Source organism: Zootermopsis nevadensis, unplaced genomic scaffold (assembly GCF_977971745.1).
Source record: "Zootermopsis nevadensis isolate Lab colony 2312 unplaced genomic scaffold, Znev_1.0 Znev_ptg000031l, whole genome shotgun sequence".
Lineage (NCBI taxonomy): Eukaryota > Metazoa > Arthropoda > Insecta > Blattodea > Termopsidae > Zootermopsis > Zootermopsis nevadensis.
The window spans coordinates 3,106,597-3,125,776 of record NW_028259163.1 but is presented as its reverse complement, the minus strand read 5'-3'; the positions used below and the strand labels follow the sequence as shown (position 1 = coordinate 3,125,776).

Here is a 19,180-nt window from a genome sequence, read left to right as displayed (position 1 = left end):
TCAGAAATTAAGTTTAATGTTTCCGAACCCTGAAACATGCTATGCTAATAGCGATTTCTCTTGACTATTACATGTAAGTAGTTACAGATCCTCTCAAGTTAGAAATAAACAACTTACCAATTGGTGGTCCCGAAGGGGTGGAAGGTGTCGTGGCTGCTGAGGATGAGGTAGTGGAGCGCAGTCCTCTACCTGCCAGTAGGTGTACCCACAACAAGCCGCTTACTCCAGGCTCTGTCACAACAGTATCGCCACCTAAGACTCCAAGAGTACTGGGTGGTTTATCCATCTTGTACTTGAGGAATTCTATAGAACAAAACCAAGTTTACAGAAAACTTATCTAAACAACTGTTCCTTTATCATATACTAATTTGTTTTCATTTCTATTGTAGCCAATAAGATTTTTCTTCCAATTCTGCAAACTGAATCCCACCTGCAGGATTTATATCCAATAATCTAGAGCGAGGATCCTGCGTCCTTGTCGGGGAAGGGTTGGGTATGTGCCTGGATTCCAGTTCCTGCTGGTGGCGCAAGCGACGCATGGAAGAAGTGCGGCTTGTAGTGGCGCTGCCACTCAGACCAGCAGAGGTAGCTGCTGAACGAGATGACGAGTACTGGTGTCTGTCCAACGTGCTCGTCATATGCGGGCGGTATGAGTAGGAGGGCTGCTCCTGTTGCCACATATAAATCATCGCAGATTACTCAACACGTCATTTCACATGGTACAACATCGCGTATGTTTTTGAGTCATGCATAAAAAAAAATGTAAAGCAAACACACTAAAATACTGAAAAACATGACAATCTCCCACCTAAAAGAATAAACATACTATGATAGTTCAAATTTGAACTTGCCTGGTAATGCTAAACACATGCATTTCCTTATGCAATTAAAAGATGTGTGCAAAAATGACATAGGTCTCTTCTACAATCAATAATAACTGAATAACTCATTAAAACAGATAATGTTAATTAGTGATTCTGGACTTCTGATATACAGAATGATAAAACAGCACTGATGTTTTCTGAAGACACCTTACCCTGTGGATCTCATATTGTAATTGTACACAAAGAAAATCTACAAACTAATTTGTACTTCCATCTAAACATGTTCTACTGCCATAGCACTTTATAGTCTGGTCTGGTAGATAACGACTGACATTTCAGAGGATCTTATGGCCTTCAACATCAGCCATATTCAGTTCTGGGTGTGTAACATAGCTGTACTGTGAGAGAAACATCTTGCAGTGAGTTCAGATGTAAGTGATTCAAAACCAAATTTAATTGATTCAGATTAAGATAATGAAAATTCTGTGGATAATTAAACACATCTGTGAATGATAATGGTGATAATGAAGGCAGAGAAAGTAGAAATGAAGAAGAAATATTGAATGGAAAAGCAAACAAACAGGAAATTACAGACACATAAACATAAAGGACAGAGAAAAATTTTCACTAGTGGTTATGAATTGTAGGGTGCATCAGAGGACACAAATGATCTTTTAGAAATATTTAAACTACTTTTTTTACTAATAATAAAACTTGGAAAACAGTTAAATTGAGACAAACCATTCTGCACAGCAATGAATAAAACCAGAAAGAATGCGTGTTCAAACCAAGGCCTTCGTTACAACGTTGAAAACCGGTGACAGCAGTTCTTATGCAATTTATGTACTAAAAGGGATGTTGGCATCCATTTCAAGTTATTTGAGTAGTACATACAAAGCTAAATTACCAATACACAAACTCCACAAAGCAGAGTTCTGCTTGAGACACAAAACTATTCACAGCTTCCTGTTGTTGTTTTTTTATCTAGAGATATGAGGTTATTTACTAACACCCAAAATCTTAGACTCTATAAACATCACTACAAAACAGCAAATACTTGTAGAAAAAAACTTAACAGCAACCACATATTCCACTTGCTACAACAATCAATAGCTCTTAATTTTATATTTATGGGTTTCAGATGATTCTCATTGTAAACAGTGATTATTCCCTTAAACAACATTAACCAGATGATCTTTGTAATGGTGAAGTGTAGTGTTTTCTTTGAGGTACGGCCTGAATTCTTAATATTATTTAAACACGCTTTAGTTTCAAAATATTGATCAGTCTGTGTCTGAATACAGGAAACAACTGAGTTCAGATTAATAAAGAATGTCAAAACTGAAGGGAAAGGAAAACCGAATTGACTCCTTTAAAGAAACCAAACCTAATGTTCGTTAACATTTTAAAACCAGCATATACTTTTCGTAAAAAATAAATCCTATCAATATTTCAATGCTGAGAATTGTGATAAACACATTCAATTCATACAAGCTATTAGGTGTTCCAGTCCATCATGTCAAGTATTTCCAATTTGAAGATACCTGAATTTGAACTGAAAATTATTAGCTTGTGACAATATCACAGAAATACACCAAAAAAAAAAGTAGTGCACAACAGCCATCATGACTGATAGAAATGTACGTGTTCATACCTTTCTTTTCCGATCTTTAGAAGATAGCAATTCTTGCAATCGTAACTGAAAATGGGAGCAAAATACAGTTACTCCCAACTCAAAATTAAAACAGTTGTAGAGAGATTATGATAATATATCAGCCCATAATGATAAAGGCAGAACTTTAATATATGTTTACGATAAATAATAATGCAGACTGGAAGTGTAAATGGGTACCAAAATTGGATAAAACTGGAATCTGTAATTTGCCAAAATGTGAAGAGATATGCAGTTGAAGTGGACAGATCACAAAAGAAAACCTAAATTTCTTTCCAAGGCCAGAATTTTAAATACATCACAACTTGCAAACTGCTAGTATCTGATGAGTCAGTTGCGACTACTTTAACTTTCTCGGCTGTAACCAATCAAAACATTCTCTGGGGGTGTATTATGTCTGCTTTTGTTTTAGGAGAATCAGATTAGGTGTCATTTGTGTCGCTTAAAGATGAACTCGTGTTATGGTGTAATAATCTGACTGGTTGAAATACAATGGCACAATTTCCCAGTTACACCTCCAAAATCTGAAGCAGAATAACATGGCCACATATTTCCATGTCAAGCAGTTGGTCCTGTTTAAGTTTTCTACGTGTTTCACTTATGTTCTGAACTATACCTGCAAGTCTTTTCTTATAGCTTTAAAAATGTAAAATTATGTTCTATATATCATAAATATTCAATATAATTCAGCTGCTAGAGCTGAAATCATATATAGATACTGGCACAAAACTCCCAAGTGTGCATGATCAAGAAGGCACTAATGACGTTCCATCTAATGTTCTGATGCAATCACCGTCTGACAATTTCTATGGCACTAAACCTTCCAAAATTCATTAATTGTATTATAATTATAATTATAATGTAAATGTTCACACAAACATTGGATATTAACTAAAAAATGGGTTTTGTTCGTATTCAAATGCAGGCACAAACTGTAAATAACACGGAATATTACAGAGAGCACCATGTAACCTGGAACCCACCAATCGGCACGCGACGGTTACGATCAGTGTTGTGACTAACTTATTTCCTGATAGTTCACTCACTGCTACTGTAGCATGCTGTCATGACAGGTTCTGCATTAAGAGGGACACAGTCTATTTGAAAATTTATGGTATTCTCTTCCATTACAGTAGACTCCCAATTATCCAGGGGTGGATTAACCAGGGTCTACCTACTTTGAAACCTAAAGTTTATGACAACAGATTATTACTACCCATTGGAATCCTTTTTCATAAAAATAGTTGGTACGTATAATATTAAATTTTACATAAAATCCTTTCTGTTATTATTAATCTACAAAAATTTAACTAGTGTATGTCTGTAAATAAATTTACAGATTTGTTACATTTGTGTGTTTGTTTTTTAATTTTTGTTATTATTTAGAGTTTTGATTATACAAGAAAATATATTTCCCAACCTACCCAGATAATCAAGAGTCTAGTGAAGTTTACTCCATTTTCTTAATTTCTTGAAACATTAAATTATTCTAATAAACATGACTTACAAATATCCTTCCAGAAACAAAATTGTCCTCATTAAGGTAAAGCAAACTTACCTCCCTAGACCGGTCAAGAAGATTTTCAGCACTGTATGTAAACCTGGCTGCCCTCTGAGCTTGTAAAATGTCATGGCTGGTTCGGATCCGTTCGTATATGGCACTGGTGGACGGTGTGCGCTGAAGCCATGCTCGGTACTCATCGGCAGTGAACACACTGGGTGATGACGGTATGCGACCTATGGAGGCATAAAGAAAATTATCTCACATTGATAGAATATTTTTATAGAAATTTACGTCGTATACTTTCTTAGCATTTTAAACTGGAATAATAAACTTGACTTGTGAGACAACATGGTGAACAAATTTTATTTTCTGACATTTCAAGCAATGATCTTGATGGATAGGTGACTTCTGCTTTGACACATGAGTAAAAAACTATATTGATGTAAACAAATTCTGAGAAAATGGCATAACTGCAAATATTAAATAGCCAGTGTAGATACAATTGCAAACCACTTAAAAGTTCAAAAATAAAGAATTGGATAGAATAAGATGGATGATAAATCACAGCATAAATTTTTAATGATTTCATGAATATATATGTCAGGATATACTCACATTTTCATAAACATATTACAGATTATTTTCTTCTGATTTAAAAAAGTCTAGTACAACATACTTTTACAAGCTTTCCTCAATTTTTATTACCCTGATAATGGAGGCAGTAGCATCTTTGAAATATTTGTCATTTTCTATCAGACTACACAGCACATTCAAAAAGTTAAGAAACCATTCTTGTTGCTGTGAAATCTCACCTAATAATACAACATAACATTTTGAAGTGCTCACTCACTCATCTGCTATAGGAAGCTGCACCATTTACCTCTTTCTCTCCTGGTCACAGGAAGTTCCGGGGCAGACACAGCACCGTCACTATCCTCTTGGTCCAATAATCCGGTCGTACCACTTCCCCCACTTTCCCGCTCAAATCTGACCATGTGGTGTCTTGGCATCTGCCCTGGCTGCGCGTGGTGACTTCGGCCTCTGTGGTCTCTCGGCAAGGAATTTGAACGAAGCCCGGCTGCCATGACAGCCGACGAGCCCGTGCCTCCCACACCTACGTGTGGCCGTGACAGCGTGGATGTACGAGGCGACTGCATTGCAAGACCTTGCCTTATAAATCAGAAATGAAAAAAAATTAACTACTAACATAAACCAGTTCTTGGTCACAGGATATGATCACTATTCAGATTTAGAATCTTTATAGAATCTTTATACAATGCTCACATTAGATTTAAAGAAACAGTTATTAAAGTTGAGTAGCTGTGCCTTAGGTCAGGAGGCTACATGCTAGTTTATAATTACAGAGACCTAAGTTTAATCGCAGGAAACTTCAGATTCCAGATTTCGTGTGGATGAAGTGGCAACAAATCAGGTTTTATTCTAATTTATTCAGTTTTATTCAGCTAATAATCATTTCACAGCTGATCCACGATTACCATTCCACACCACAAGATGTATGTTAGCCCTCACTAAGCAGGACATTATCATACCCACAGTCATAAATCAGGGGCTGTATCTCCAACCTGGCATTTGGGTAATCTCAGAAAAATAGTATTTTTTTAGTTATAAAAGTTGAACAAACTTCTTTACTCCGAGTCAAATTAAGCGATGTCCATTAGCGGACTTTTGTATTAGGGACACTGAACTTTCAGGTTAGCAAGAGTCCAAGTCAGTACAGAGTCATAAATGAAGCTGCAGATGAGAAAAGATGTCGTTACAAAGTGTTAATTATTTGGGCTTAGGAAAAATAATTATAAAACTAAATAAAAATTATGATTGACATAGAAAAAATTCCACCACAGAACATGAACTGACTGCCTTGGGGTCTGACTACCTGAGCTATGACATGACACGGAAACTGTAACACGATAAGATAAAAAAATAAATAAATAAAAGTCAAACGCAATAAATGGTAACTCAGTAAGACAAAATCAATGGCCAAGCAGAGTTTAATTAATATGATGTAACTTCACTTCCATTGTAATACAACAAATTACATCAACATGAAATGCCACTTCAGTGAGGTCTCCACACCTGTAGTAATAATAGGAGGAACGTGGTGAGGACGTGCAAGTCGCTTCTGTATCAGACGCGTAGTCGAGAGATGGGCGATGTCTTCTAGTAAGCGTCCCGGTGGAAAATGGCTGCTGCCTCTGTTGTGATGAGATATCTGACGTCCTGTACCTCGACGTATATGTGGGACCACCAGCAGACTTGAGGCTGGATCTCAGCATAGTGTGCGAAGTCTGCCGAGTGCCAAGGCTATAATGAAATAAACTGTATTTATCTCAGAGCAGTTTCAGAGATTAATAGAAAAATAAATTCTGGAAACGGTTGTTAGAATTCAATTTGAAATCAGTTATTCTGTCATCTATTTTACAGAATACTGAAGTCATGATACATAAAACAGTAATTTTTCCAGTTATGTATGATTAAGAAACGTTGTCTGTTGGGTGTTAGAAAAATGTTGAAGGCTGGAAGTGGATAAAACTGGAATGAACTTCCTCAAATTCCATACAGCAGTCCAGGAACCCAGAATAAGGAAATTATCTTCTTTCCACCAACTTGTTAATGCTACTAAAATTATAAATCACACTTACCCTCCTCCTATGGTGTAGTCATATTCTACGCGAGGTAGGTGCTGGTCACTACCAGAGCGGGGCATAACTCGTCCACCTACCCGCCGCGTGCCTGTCTGAACGTAATAGTGCGGCTGCTGGTGCTGCTGCAGACGCAGCGTGCTTGAACTGGGCTGCGGACCAGCTGACATACGCCTCGTTGATGTGATGGATGTTGTTCCGGGTGGAGGGGGAGGACCTGAGTAGAACGCATGCACCTGCAACAGTTGGAAAACCACAAACATACACGTGAATATACTGTATTCTAATGACACGCTCACAGCAGCTTTACAGTTTTGAAGGTGTGTGTAACTTGATGTCTTCTTCTTTCTTTATGGATACACAACTTAATGATTGTAAATCTCTAAATATTTTATGTCATCGTCTGTCATGCCTGAGGTCTTCTTATCCTCTTCATGAAGTAGGTTTATAACACCAAGTTATTTTCAGCACGTCTTCACCTATTCTGTCTACATGGTCTACCAATTTCTTTCTATATACATTATCTATTTATATTACTGAAAATAAGTTGAATGCATATTTCTGCACTTTTGTACAATATACTGTCATTATCAACACACAAATGTTAAAATAGTTGCCAGCTGTTATATGCTAGAGTTCCAATCTTATTCAGTCTGTCTCCTTATGCTGGATCCGATAGACTGTCGCATCGAACAGAGTAGTCGTCTTGCTCTATAATTGATGAGGAATAAAGATCCGCCCTTCAATATATAGTAATTTTTTAAGACATTCAAAGGCTTTCGACAGACGGTGGATATAGTCCAGCTACTGAAAAGACTTCCAGACAGAATTATGTGAGAAACAAAAATATCATATAGTAGAATGGGTTGACACATCACCCAAGAATGCGCAGAATTATAAATCTAAAGGGGGAAAGAAACTAAGAGGATTCCAAACACATACTAGAAAAAGGATTCTGAGGTATGTATAACCATTAAGCTGCAAAATATGTAAAGATAAGAAGAAAAAGTCTGTCTTCTCTTTGCTTCCACAAAAGATTTGCTGGAAAGATCTTTTAGTAAACTTAACATAAATCTCACCTTTTCTGCCAGCGACTCTAGTGTTTTGGGATAACCTCTTTCATACGGTTGGAAGTGCTGAGGTGTGGACGACGGCTTTGGTTGCTCCGTAATGACCGGGGGAGGCGGCGGTTGATATGACCATGTCGCTGCAGCGCTCCTATCACTAGCGTGTTCTGGTCTCGAGTTATAGTACAAGTCAGCCAGGCCTAACCCATTAGCTGTGGTCTCGCCATTGCTTTCAAGGCTCAAGTCCTGTTCTGAACCCAGACCAGTTAAGCCTAATCCTAGACGTGACCTGAAAAACAGAACACAAATTGGACATTAAACAGATAAAGTATTGTTTTGACATGCAATAAATGTTTCTCAGAAAACAAAAGTTAAATGTTGATAAACACACGCACAGTTTCTTTTAACATTTTGCTGAGATTATGGAATAAACGGTACAGAAAAAGCAAAGCTGTCCTCCTACATGCGATGTAAGTGCTTCGGTGGAATGGTGGTACAGATCCTACTCATTCTTAACCTCGGCACTAGATGGGGGTGAGCGGTCAGCGTCACACCCCGGCCGCGCTTTACCCCTGGTAAAGGACCGAGGTACCTACTGAATACGAATGTTTAATTACCTTGAAGTAGATACCATCTCCCTGCTATCTCCCCCTCGTCTCCGAGATCCTGTATCATCCATGTCATCCAAGTCATCCTCTTCTCTCAGATCTTTCTTGATGACGACTACTGGAGGGGGTTTGTGTTCTGAACGTGGCTGCAGGTGAGGCGACACTACTCCACCCTTTCCTGTAGTTACAGGACAAAATATTTCAAGAACTGCCATCATCATATCGTATAAATGGTACCATGTTTCATGTCACTTGAGAGGTAGTGACATTGGGTGTGCTGTACTCTGTTCAGAATTTTGCAGATCAGGGCAATAATTCGTTCCACGCCGTGTAATGCTTACCGAATTCGGATGCACAGTCTATATACGTCAACAAGTAACTTTTTACGTTCAAGCTGGAGAGAAAGGTGAGGAGGGGAGAAAAATAAACTGTAATTCTGTTTCTTCATATAATTTCTAGAAGTTTTGTTATTTACAGAAATAAGCTGCTCACCTTGGAGTTTGTAGAGATCAAAATCCATGTTATTCAAGAAATCATAGGAAGCAAACTTCAATGTGTATCACAAAATTTATCACGCTGTTGTGACATATGCTTACCTGAATATTGGCAGATATTACTTTCAGCAGCTACCGTAATATTAAATATGTGAGCTAGTTTTACTGAAAACAATTCTTCAGCATGGAGAGCGGTTTTACTGAAAAATTCTGAACACGGGAAGCGGTTTTACCGAAAAAAGTTGAAACGTGGAAAATAATTTTACTGAAAGTGGCATTCAATTCAAACATGGATGGAACCTACAATTAGACTGTACAGTAGCAAGTAATTTTTTTATGAGAGAACCCATCTGCCACCTGGTGTAGCTTTCAACAAAAATGTGTTTAACATGGCTGGAAGCAGTTACTCTTTATACATGTATCTGGTGAAGTCTTCGCATGACTGAAGTTGACGAAAGATTCTCGGGCTACAAGCCGCGTCAGGTGGCTGAACAATGAACAAGAAGCCACTTGAGGCGGCTTGTAGCCCGAGAATCTTTCATCAACTCTTTATACATGTTTGTGTGTTCATAAATACAAGCCCGAGAATATTCTTCCTTAAAGTTACAAAGGATGGCACACTATAGATCAATACTGTTAAAATTCCACAAGCCAGTATTTAAAAGAATAAAATATGCTCTACAAACAACTTAATGCATTTAAAATGCATTTAACTGACACAGTACCAGCTTTCCTCTGCCTTGTGACAAGCACCAATCGCCTCGGTATGGACATGATGATGACGACATCATCTAGGCTCATCCTCGTCACGTCAACCATGTTGACGGCAAGAATCTCGTCGCCCACCTTGAGGCAGCTGCTGCTGTAGACGGGTGACTCCAAAGCAATGCGAGAGATGAACACACCATCTGACCGGTCAAGTCCATTTCCCTCCCTAATGTACAGACCAAGAGTCTGAGCCGGCCTCTTCACAATCTCCACCAGATGCACAAAGTGCTTCACATCCTGAAGTAAAATCAAAACACTTCATCCTCAGTATTCTAACACATAATCGTAACTCACGTAAAGCAGTGTTTGCCAAAGGGGATGATGCTATTATTCTGGTGAAGACATGCCATATAAATTTGTCAATTTTCAGGTTAAACACATTCACTGCCAAAAAACACCGAAGGATGTTTTGGTAATCTTGCATCGCACGTCCATCAATGTTTTACTTCTCATGCATTAAAGTTACCCATGTCTTACAGATTTCACTCAAATGCAGTTACTTTCACAGGTGATAATCGGAAATTTTTGTGTGTCGACTTATGAATTTATAAGTTATGTTCTCTTACAAAGCGACTTCCTGCTCCTTTGTAATCCCCAACATTGGGTAGCATGGCAGTAAATGTGTTAAATTAGTTTTATAAAATATTATGTTAAGTAATCTTGGCACAGAATAAACACTCAACACTTTCTTAATTTTAATTAACTATGTAAATGCAAACCGAAACTGTATTACCAAAATAAAATTACATACTAAAACATGGGAGTTTTAAAGTTTTCACTTAACAGGGAATGTCAACTTACCTGCAGAGCGAGGAAGCGTTTGGCAGCTTCGGACGCAACACGTCCCATGTGCCTGGGATCGAGCAACCGTACCACCATCTCTCCATGCTTATCCGCCAATTGTAGTGCATGAGCTGTTTCTTTATCGTTATGGTCATTCTCTACTGTCTCAATCTGTCGGTAGATCTCTGTCGAGATTCCGCTCACCTGCACAAACAATATGAAATCATTAAAAATATCTAGAACTTTACGAAATCTGTTATGTTAAAGAAGTCTATGATTACAACTACTCCTGCAACCAATTGAGCTCATTTTTGGAGGTTATTTAGTGTAAAATGAAATTAGAAGATATTGCTTACAGCGATCTTGATAATGCTGGGTGCAAGACATCATAATATTGTATTTACAGACAGTAACCATGAGTGACTGACAATCGCCATGAATAACTAAGTAGGATTTGAGGTTCTCACAGCAGAGTACAAAGATGGCTGCTGACTGGGTTGTAGCGTCATGTAGTCTAGTAGAAGTTTACTGCAATTTCGTAGGTCCTTGCTGCCTCCATCATGAAGGTAATGACACCCTGATGATAGAGGCAATGATGGTGGTAATCTTCTACCGGAATACACAGCAGTACAACCCAGAAGACAGCAATCTCAGTTTACTCAAGATTCAAAATGTCAATAAAGGGCAGTTGGTTTAAAACAGGGGCACTGAACGCGTACCTTCCGGAAGTCTGCTTGCACCACCATGGGTGGTGGTTCCCTGGTCCTCACACCTGAAGTGCTTGTACCTGGAACCTGTGACACCTGACGCCGGGGGCTTGTGGCCATCTCCGGTGTTGTCTCTCGACCTTCCTACAAGCAAGACAATGAAGGATCTGAGCGCAGGACTTTTATCAATGATGACACTAAGTTGCGACAACAAATATTCCATAATAATCAAAATATTAAACACTTCTATTATTTTCCATAATATGTTAAGAAACGTACACAGTTGAGGGTGTTTGAGAATATTTGGAATTAAGAGGGAGGAAGTTATGGGAGTCTGAAGAAAATTGCAGAATTTGTGCTTTAAACCAAATATCATTAGGATCACCAAATCAATAAGGACTGGATGGGCAGAATGTGCAGTGTGTATAAAGGAAATGAGAAATGCATATAAAATTTACCTGAAGGAAAATATCACTCAGGAGACCTAAGCTAAGATGAGAGTACAATATTAAAATCAATCTTAGGAAAACCCAATTGAGGGGAAGAACCGGCTATCAACTCCCAAGACAGACTCTGGACTATGGAGTTGGTTAGAATTACATTAATATTACGAGCTGTATGTAAAAATGTATAACTAACTAACTAGATGGCTTACCGAACACGAAGGTTCATCACCGAATTAAAAAAAAAGCCTTCATGTAAAAATGTATTCAAAAGTAAATTATTATATGACCCAATGTGTCCAAGCATTCCTACTGTTTCGGTCTATACATGTAGCGTAAATTGGATGAAAACAAATCAATGTCCCCTCCTCTCTGCTACACATCACATCTCTCGAAACCACACGTTTCACAAAAACAATTACACGGCCATTGGATTGAAATCTCCAGCTGCCATAGCCTACACACTTGTCTCAATCAACTCAATCCTCTCTCCAGAACTTTTACATGTACTGTCGATGACCACTTTAGTTGTAGCTAATTTCTGTCTTTAAAGATTACTGATTATCTACCAACTTCACTGTCATCTGCATTTCTTTTCCATCCACATTCTTCTAAAATCTGTCAAATGATAGCAACAAATGTAAGAGAACATTCTGCAATCTAGCGATATCACTGAGAAGTTTCAGGAATCTTGGAATGTAAAACGTAGTCATGACTGCGTCCAGTGTTAGGTTTATACATTAAAATGTGCTATTACTATCAAACAGTGGATTAATGGGTAAACACGTTTGACAGAATTTTCAGTAATCAGCAGCATTGCTGCATCCACCGTACTATGTATGGTCGTAAACAATGAGTAGCAAAATATTGCATTGACTGTAAATACCCCTTAACCTCAGAGGAGTGGAGATGAGACAACACAAGAGTAAAAGAGAAGAGTGGTAAGGTACACGTAGAGATGATAAGAAATGAGATGTGGAGAAAGTTAAAGAGAAAAGAAAGTAAGAAAGAAGCTCAGAGGATAGGAAAAGAGATGCTATGAGAGGTGAAAGGAAGAGATAAAAGGGTTGCGATACTGCAGGTTAGGTTAGGTTAGGTTGGGTTGGGTTGGGTTAGGTTAGGTTGGGTTAGGTTAGGTTAGGTTAGGTTGGGTTAGGTTAGGTTGCGTTGCTTTGTGAAAGGTTAAGCCGTGCATATTGGTCAATACACACTTCTCCCCTCGGGCCATGACAGTGCTCGTCCTTACGCTTGGCGTCGATTTTCTAGTATCGTTCCCAGCGTTACACCAAGGGCATAAACACGTTTAAGCGTCATTTAATGACGTTTAGACGGAAGGCGTCGGTTTTGTAGTTGAGTGTTCAATGTCGTCCCTTGACTTATCGGATTTATATTTGACGTAATTTGAAGGCGTCGCGACATTAAGCGTCGCGACGCCAGGCGTCGATTTTCTAAAGTCGGTCTAAATGTTATCACAATGGTTTGAGTCACATTCCTGTGTTGTTGTGATGCCGTCGCGACGACAGGCGTACCGACGTTCGGCGTCGGTTTCGTAGTTGAGTGCTCAATGTCATCCGGCGACTTATCTGATGTAAATTTGACTAACTTGAAGGCGTCGTTACGTAAGCGTCGCGACGCCTGGCGTCGATTGTCTAAATCAGGTCTAAATGTTATCACAATGGTTTGAGTCACATTCCTGTGGTGTTGTTATGGCGTCGCGGCGACAGACGTCCCGACGCTCGGCGTCGGTTTTCTAATTTCGTCTTCACTGTCTTATGGAGGCTTATGTGAGGTTAATTTGGCGTCCTCCTCGGGTATCGCGATGTTAGTCGTCGCGACGCTTGACATCGATACCCTAACATCGTGCCCACGGTTATTGATAGACATGCATCTGGCGTGTTTGGGTGGTGCCGTGAAGCCCTTGCCATAATTTTGGTCACGTTGTTAACAAACCGACGCCTATAGTCGTGACGCTGAACGTCGCTGCGACAAACACTGCGGTGTCTTTAAGAGGCGACACATTAATCGCAGGTACGTCTCCGGATGACACGGAAATCGAAAATACGAAACAGACGCCTAACTTCGAGGCGGCTTTCATTCCGACGCCATGACAGGACGACAGAAATCTGGACTAAAGCGACGTTTGACACCAGGACGCCAAATGTTTCTTAGATAATTCTACATATGACATTGAGAAAACTTGAAAACCGACGCTGAGCGTCCCGACGTCTTTCGTCGCGACTTCAGCAGGTGCCGTTTTCGAAGGACGTTAATTTAAAGGCGTCGCGACGCTCGGCGACGGTTTGTCAGTCTCGTCTACAGTGCCATCTGTATTCTTATTTGCGGTGAATTTGGCGTCATTAGAGGGCGTGACTATGTTCGGCGTCTGGACGCCTGGCGTCTGTTCTCTAAAATCGTGTCCAGTGTTACTGAAGTTCTGCAGTCATTTGTGTGTAATAAGAACCACTTGAACTATGACTAGTGATGTGCCTGAGGAATAACATGCATTGCCACTGTATCAACCAGTTCTAACTTATACGACAGTGTTCTTCAGAAGAAGTCTATCCGGAGTATTGGATCCAGAAAGTGTTAATGGAACCCTTAGAAGTTTTCAACTTCCGGGTGAAAATCCTTGAGACGAAATGTTTGAAAACCTTAAAAATACTAAGCGATTTCTTCCTGAGCCGAAGTTTCACATTAAACAGAAGACTTGAGATATTTTTTTCCCCATCTGTATTCGTATATAAATAAATTAAGAAAATCAGATCTGATTACTCGAGATTCAAGACTTAGGAAATTGACTAAATACGAAGAAATAAAAATTAATAATTTCATACATCTGATCTTTTTAACGAGAAGAATGTTTTACTACACTTCTTCGCAAATATGCTTAATATCAGGACTGATGCTAGACGTACAGTTAAACATAAAAAAATATACCAATGACCAAGCACAGAATCATATGAGACATTTAAAATACCCAATTTAACAACAAACATAAACAATTTAACTTGTATTTTGCTTTACTCAAAACTTATAGTATAATCTACCTAGAATATTCCAACATGTGTTCACGTCACAAAATATTACATTCTAGAGGGACTGTCACCAAGCTTTTCTCGAGGAACCCAACAGTTAAGTAGATCACAGGAAAACACTGTATTATGAAGTGTCTGGATTTATCCAGTTACCACGATTCCAATTTGTAGAGAGACAAATAGTCGCTTTCAGTCCTTATTTCCTGCCATGACGAAGGCTTTTAAACGAAGGTAATAGTAATCTACTTATTTGGCAAGCTGTAGTAGAACTGGATTCGGCTAACACTTCAGCAAATTCATTTCAAGATTATCCAAAGGAGTAACGTCCTTTAAATTTAATATATAATAGATTTTATTTTTTTAAATTTTAAGTGAATACATTTATGAGAAGGAATATACTCTTCAGGACGCATACAAAAATTTAAAATGACAAAACGCTGGGAAATACGCAAGCAGTTTCATTACCACGTTGAAGCCAAACCTCGCTTGAACAACGAAAATCTTCATAAACTGTATTGTTCAATAAATATTATAACATCGAGAAAAAATGAGATGGCCCGGGATGTAGCACGTACGGGAGAGATGAAAAATACACATCGAGTTTTAGTCGGTGAACCTGAATGGAAGACGCCACTTGGAAGACAAAGACGTAGATAACAGGACCTTTAAAAAAATTAATTTTAAAGAAACAAGTTTGGAAGATGTAGAACCGGATTAATCTGGCTTATGATAGGGACAGGTTTTCAAACGTTAAGCTTCCACAGCAGTGAATTAAAATGCTCATATATAATTAACGTAAGTCTGGAATAGAAGGTTACCGCTAAGTTATATAATTTTACATTATAAAATCACCAGAGACTTCTTAAGTGTAGTGTTACGACCAATTCCCTACTCACGTTCAAGAAATATTTAGTATAGAATGCTTTCCTCTTTCGACACGTATCGATTTAGGAAGCAATATCATACAATCGAAGCAGTGTATCGAACCGCAGACAGAGATTTATAACCTTGTTGACAGTTATCAGACAATAGCGTACATAATCTGAAACTCTGGTTCTCTCAGCTACTCGCAATTTGTAACATGGAACAAACTGTGCTTTTCAGAGTAACCACAGCAGCAGCACCTCCGAGCCGTCCTACCTGACAGCCCCCCCCCCCCTTGAGATAATATGGACGAAACCACACCTCACCTCACTCGTCGCTTTTAGAGAAAAAGAAAACTACTCAATTTCTTAAGTGTTATATACACGTCACGTCTCGATATTTCATACCAAGGAAAGAAATTTGATTACATATTATAATGTCTTTTGTTTTCGGAAAGTCCACGGTTCGTTCCAGAGGTCGGATAAACTGACGATGATTTTTAGTCGATTTATATCGATTTATATCGATGAGCTACACAACAATCTTGGCCTATAACTGAACACAGTCGTGTCATCTGAAATATTCACATCCACTGGCTCTGTAAACTTAAGAGTAAAGCAGGAAATTGTAATCTGATGTTATTGCAAACAGTGAAATCCATACTCTTAAGACGGCCTCTGGCTAAGAGTACCGAAACACATAGTCCAAAATTACTAATTAGCATTTTTTTTTCATTAGATACATTTTGATTTAGACTGAGATGAGCTGAATCACCACTTTCTGAAGAATCAAAATTTCAAGGTCATTCAATATTTTCATGGTGCCCTTAATTTCGGCATTTTATCTCAAATGGGGACCATCTCAGATGCCCAATTATCTTGCAATTTAATATATGCGTTGCCCAGAAACTCACCTTCTTGCTTTCTTAAACTTGGTTATATTACAACGATCAGGAAAAAATACCTGCTTTATAAATAAATATGTGTACACTTAATGCCTTTCCGATAATTTATTTTCTATACGAAAGGATATTTCGTTATTGTGAACAATTTCGAAATTAAAAAAATGATAGTTGCATTTAATTAAGCTTTTATATAAATTGTTTTATATTACGCATAAGCCTTTTTTTATAAATGTAAGTTTCTGCTTAAGCATTTCATAAAGCAGGGGTTTATACAGAATGAAACGGGCATAACTTTGATCCTGGCAATGTATAGATTAATTCTTCTAATTGTACCAAATATGTAAATGATATTTTAATATCTTATGTATAATTTTATTTATATACAATTGTGATTAGACGGGGAAAAAAAACACGAATAATTAAATTTTAATTCGCAATATGACGCAATTATATCAACTTAATTCTTCTACATCAAATTATCACGAAACTCCTTTTGAGCAGTCAGAAACGAGCCTTCCATTAAGCGTTCAATTTTACTATCTCTGTGCATAGAACGCAAAAAAAACTTCCATAAATTCATTTTATTTATGTACAATACATTTTACACGATATGTGTCCTCTTTACAGATATATTAATAGGCATATTTTATTTACATAACAAATCCCAAGTGTGAAAACAGATTTAGCGAACAAAATAAACGTACGCGAGCATTATACATAACTCCACGTGTCGCCTTTGATCTAAAGGGATGTTTTATACGAGAGAACGTTTTTGACACAGATAAGACTGTACATTTTATAATGTATAAAGACAGTCAGACATTTTTGTAATCAATGAAGTGACTTCTACGTGTTTTCTGCTGACTTTCGAATTACGAACGTCGACTGCATCTGTAAACAAACACGGTTCAAGAAAAGGCATTTCAGATGAACCAAATGAAGCCGGTAAGACGGAATAGAATTAAGATTGTTAGCCAAATTTCATGCAGAGCTGTCAAGTAAATTACGCGGCCATTTTGACTACACACACGCCCAAAAACAATGCTACATTCTGTTCTTACAATAATTAATCCTAAATACACATTCAGTTACTAAGACTTGTATATCTTGAATTATTTATTTATTTTATTTTAGTGTTCTGTCTGACGACAGGTCCATATGAACAGGATCCTTCCATCCTTTTCTCTTCTCGGACTGGGACCTGTTCATATACGTTCTTGGCAGATGATCCAGAAGTGGTTTGCCATTGCCTTCTTCTGTGTGTGAATGGAGTAATTGTTGGGATGCCACGGAGGAAAACTCCGTGTTGCCTAGACCACGGCCTTGCCCAACACAAGTTATAAATTCGGGCACCGCCGAGAATCGAACCCGAGACCCCAGGATTACAAGGCCAGAGTTCTAACCGCTAGACCACCTCATCTTATTATTATTTAGTGATCTGTCTGACGACAGGTCCATATGAACAGGATCCTTCCATCCTTTTCTCGGACTGGGACCTGTTCATATACGTTCTTGGCAGATGATCCAGAAGTGGTTTGCCATTGCCTTCTTCTGTGTGTGAATGGGATGCCACGGAGAAACCGGGGAAACTCCGTGTTGCCTAGACCACGGCCTTGCCCAATTCGCCACATACAGAATTTCTATTCACCAAAAACTTTACATATTTCATGACGACTTCACGCCAAATACTTGTGACACAGCAACCGTTTAATTTTAACCGATTACTTTCCTCGGGATTTCACAGCACAGATAAAAGGCAGGTTATTTCAGCGGCAAGGCTATCATGGTTTTTCTCAGTCTATTGAGATGGAAAATTATTATACGCCCGAACTTCACTTATATTAAGTCAAGAGAAATACGAGTTGCAATGCGTCTGCTACGTGTAGTGGTACAGAACAGTTGGCATCAGTAAGAGTTGTGCCAGTTTTCTCTCCCTCTCACGTTTTTAATAAAGTTTAAAACTTCAACACGATCATTTGTCTTTTCCCTGTTTGCAATTAAGTCGTAGGTTTATTAAGAACTATGCACCTGTTACGCAGACAGTTTTACAATTCTTTAAAGCAATAATCACAAGAAAACCAAATGTTTTCTAAATTTCTGGAGTTTTATCTTAACCTTCAAGTTCTATATTTCACGTTGTTAGAGTCAGATAACCGGAAACCTTAATAAGTCTAAAAATCTATACGCAAATATAAAATATGGTCTACATATATTGTCAATACGTCATTAATCCCTTAAAGCCCAGTGGTAACAATGTATACCACCTGATTTAAAATCAGTAAGACTGCATTTTATTTTTGTGGGTTTTGTATGATTTTCAGTGTAAAAATGAAATGTACGTATCAAACAGTGTTTTATATTTCGTAATGCAAGATTTTATTCACACTGATTTTGAGTTTTTTTCCTTCCAACTTGAAAATCTTTTAAAAAGATTGATAACGAATTGTAATAAAACTAAAAGGTCCTGACAGAATAATCCAATATTTAGCAGCAACAGTGTTCGGTAACGGAACACGACTTACATACTCACAATAAGACCTTCGAAATGGAAAATTATATAAAAAATTAAGTCATCACTATCAGACTATATATATCGTCGAATAATTACAATAAAATTTGAATTGTAAAATTTGTTAAAGAAAGCGATAGTAGCCTATTTAAGATATTATCCCCTAAATTCTCTGGAATAACTGTAGAAAACCACGGAAAACCTTATGACAGTCTGCCACTGGCTAAAATCTGAACACGGGACCTTCCGAATACAAAGCAGTAGTGCCAACCACTCAGTGCATTTCTTTAAACAAATGTCCTGATATTAAATCAGATCCTTCGTATTTAGGATAAAAT

General features: G+C 38.1%; 1 protein-coding gene across 8 annotated transcripts in view; it reads right to left on the bottom strand.

Annotated features, from left to right (window-relative positions):
• The window catches only part of RhoGAP100F (Rho GTPase activating protein at 100F), a 109,944-nt gene that overhangs the window by 19,676 nt on the left and 71,088 nt on the right, over nt 1-19,180 (bottom strand). For 7 of the 8 annotated variants that reach the window (XM_087359536.1, XM_087359537.1, XM_087359540.1 and 4 more), the window contains 12 exons: nt 11,100-11,231; nt 10,399-10,584; nt 9,555-9,834; nt 8,345-8,513; nt 7,740-8,016; nt 6,661-6,896; nt 6,095-6,322; nt 4,881-5,170; nt 4,055-4,233; nt 2,479-2,523; nt 431-668; nt 118-303 (listed from right to left, as the gene is read on the bottom strand). In XM_087359536.1, the coding sequence (XP_087215662.1) occupies nt 118-303; nt 431-668; nt 2,479-2,523; nt 4,055-4,233; nt 4,881-5,170; nt 6,095-6,322; nt 6,661-6,896; nt 7,740-8,016; nt 8,345-8,513; nt 9,555-9,834; nt 10,399-10,584; nt 11,100-11,231 (2,446 nt within the window). The remainder of the gene's footprint in view (nt 1-117; nt 304-430; nt 669-2,478; nt 2,524-4,054; nt 4,234-4,880; nt 5,171-6,094; nt 6,323-6,660; nt 6,897-7,739; nt 8,017-8,344; nt 8,514-9,554; nt 9,835-10,398; nt 10,585-11,099; nt 11,232-19,180) is intronic. The other variant, XM_087359539.1, reaches the window with a different exon arrangement.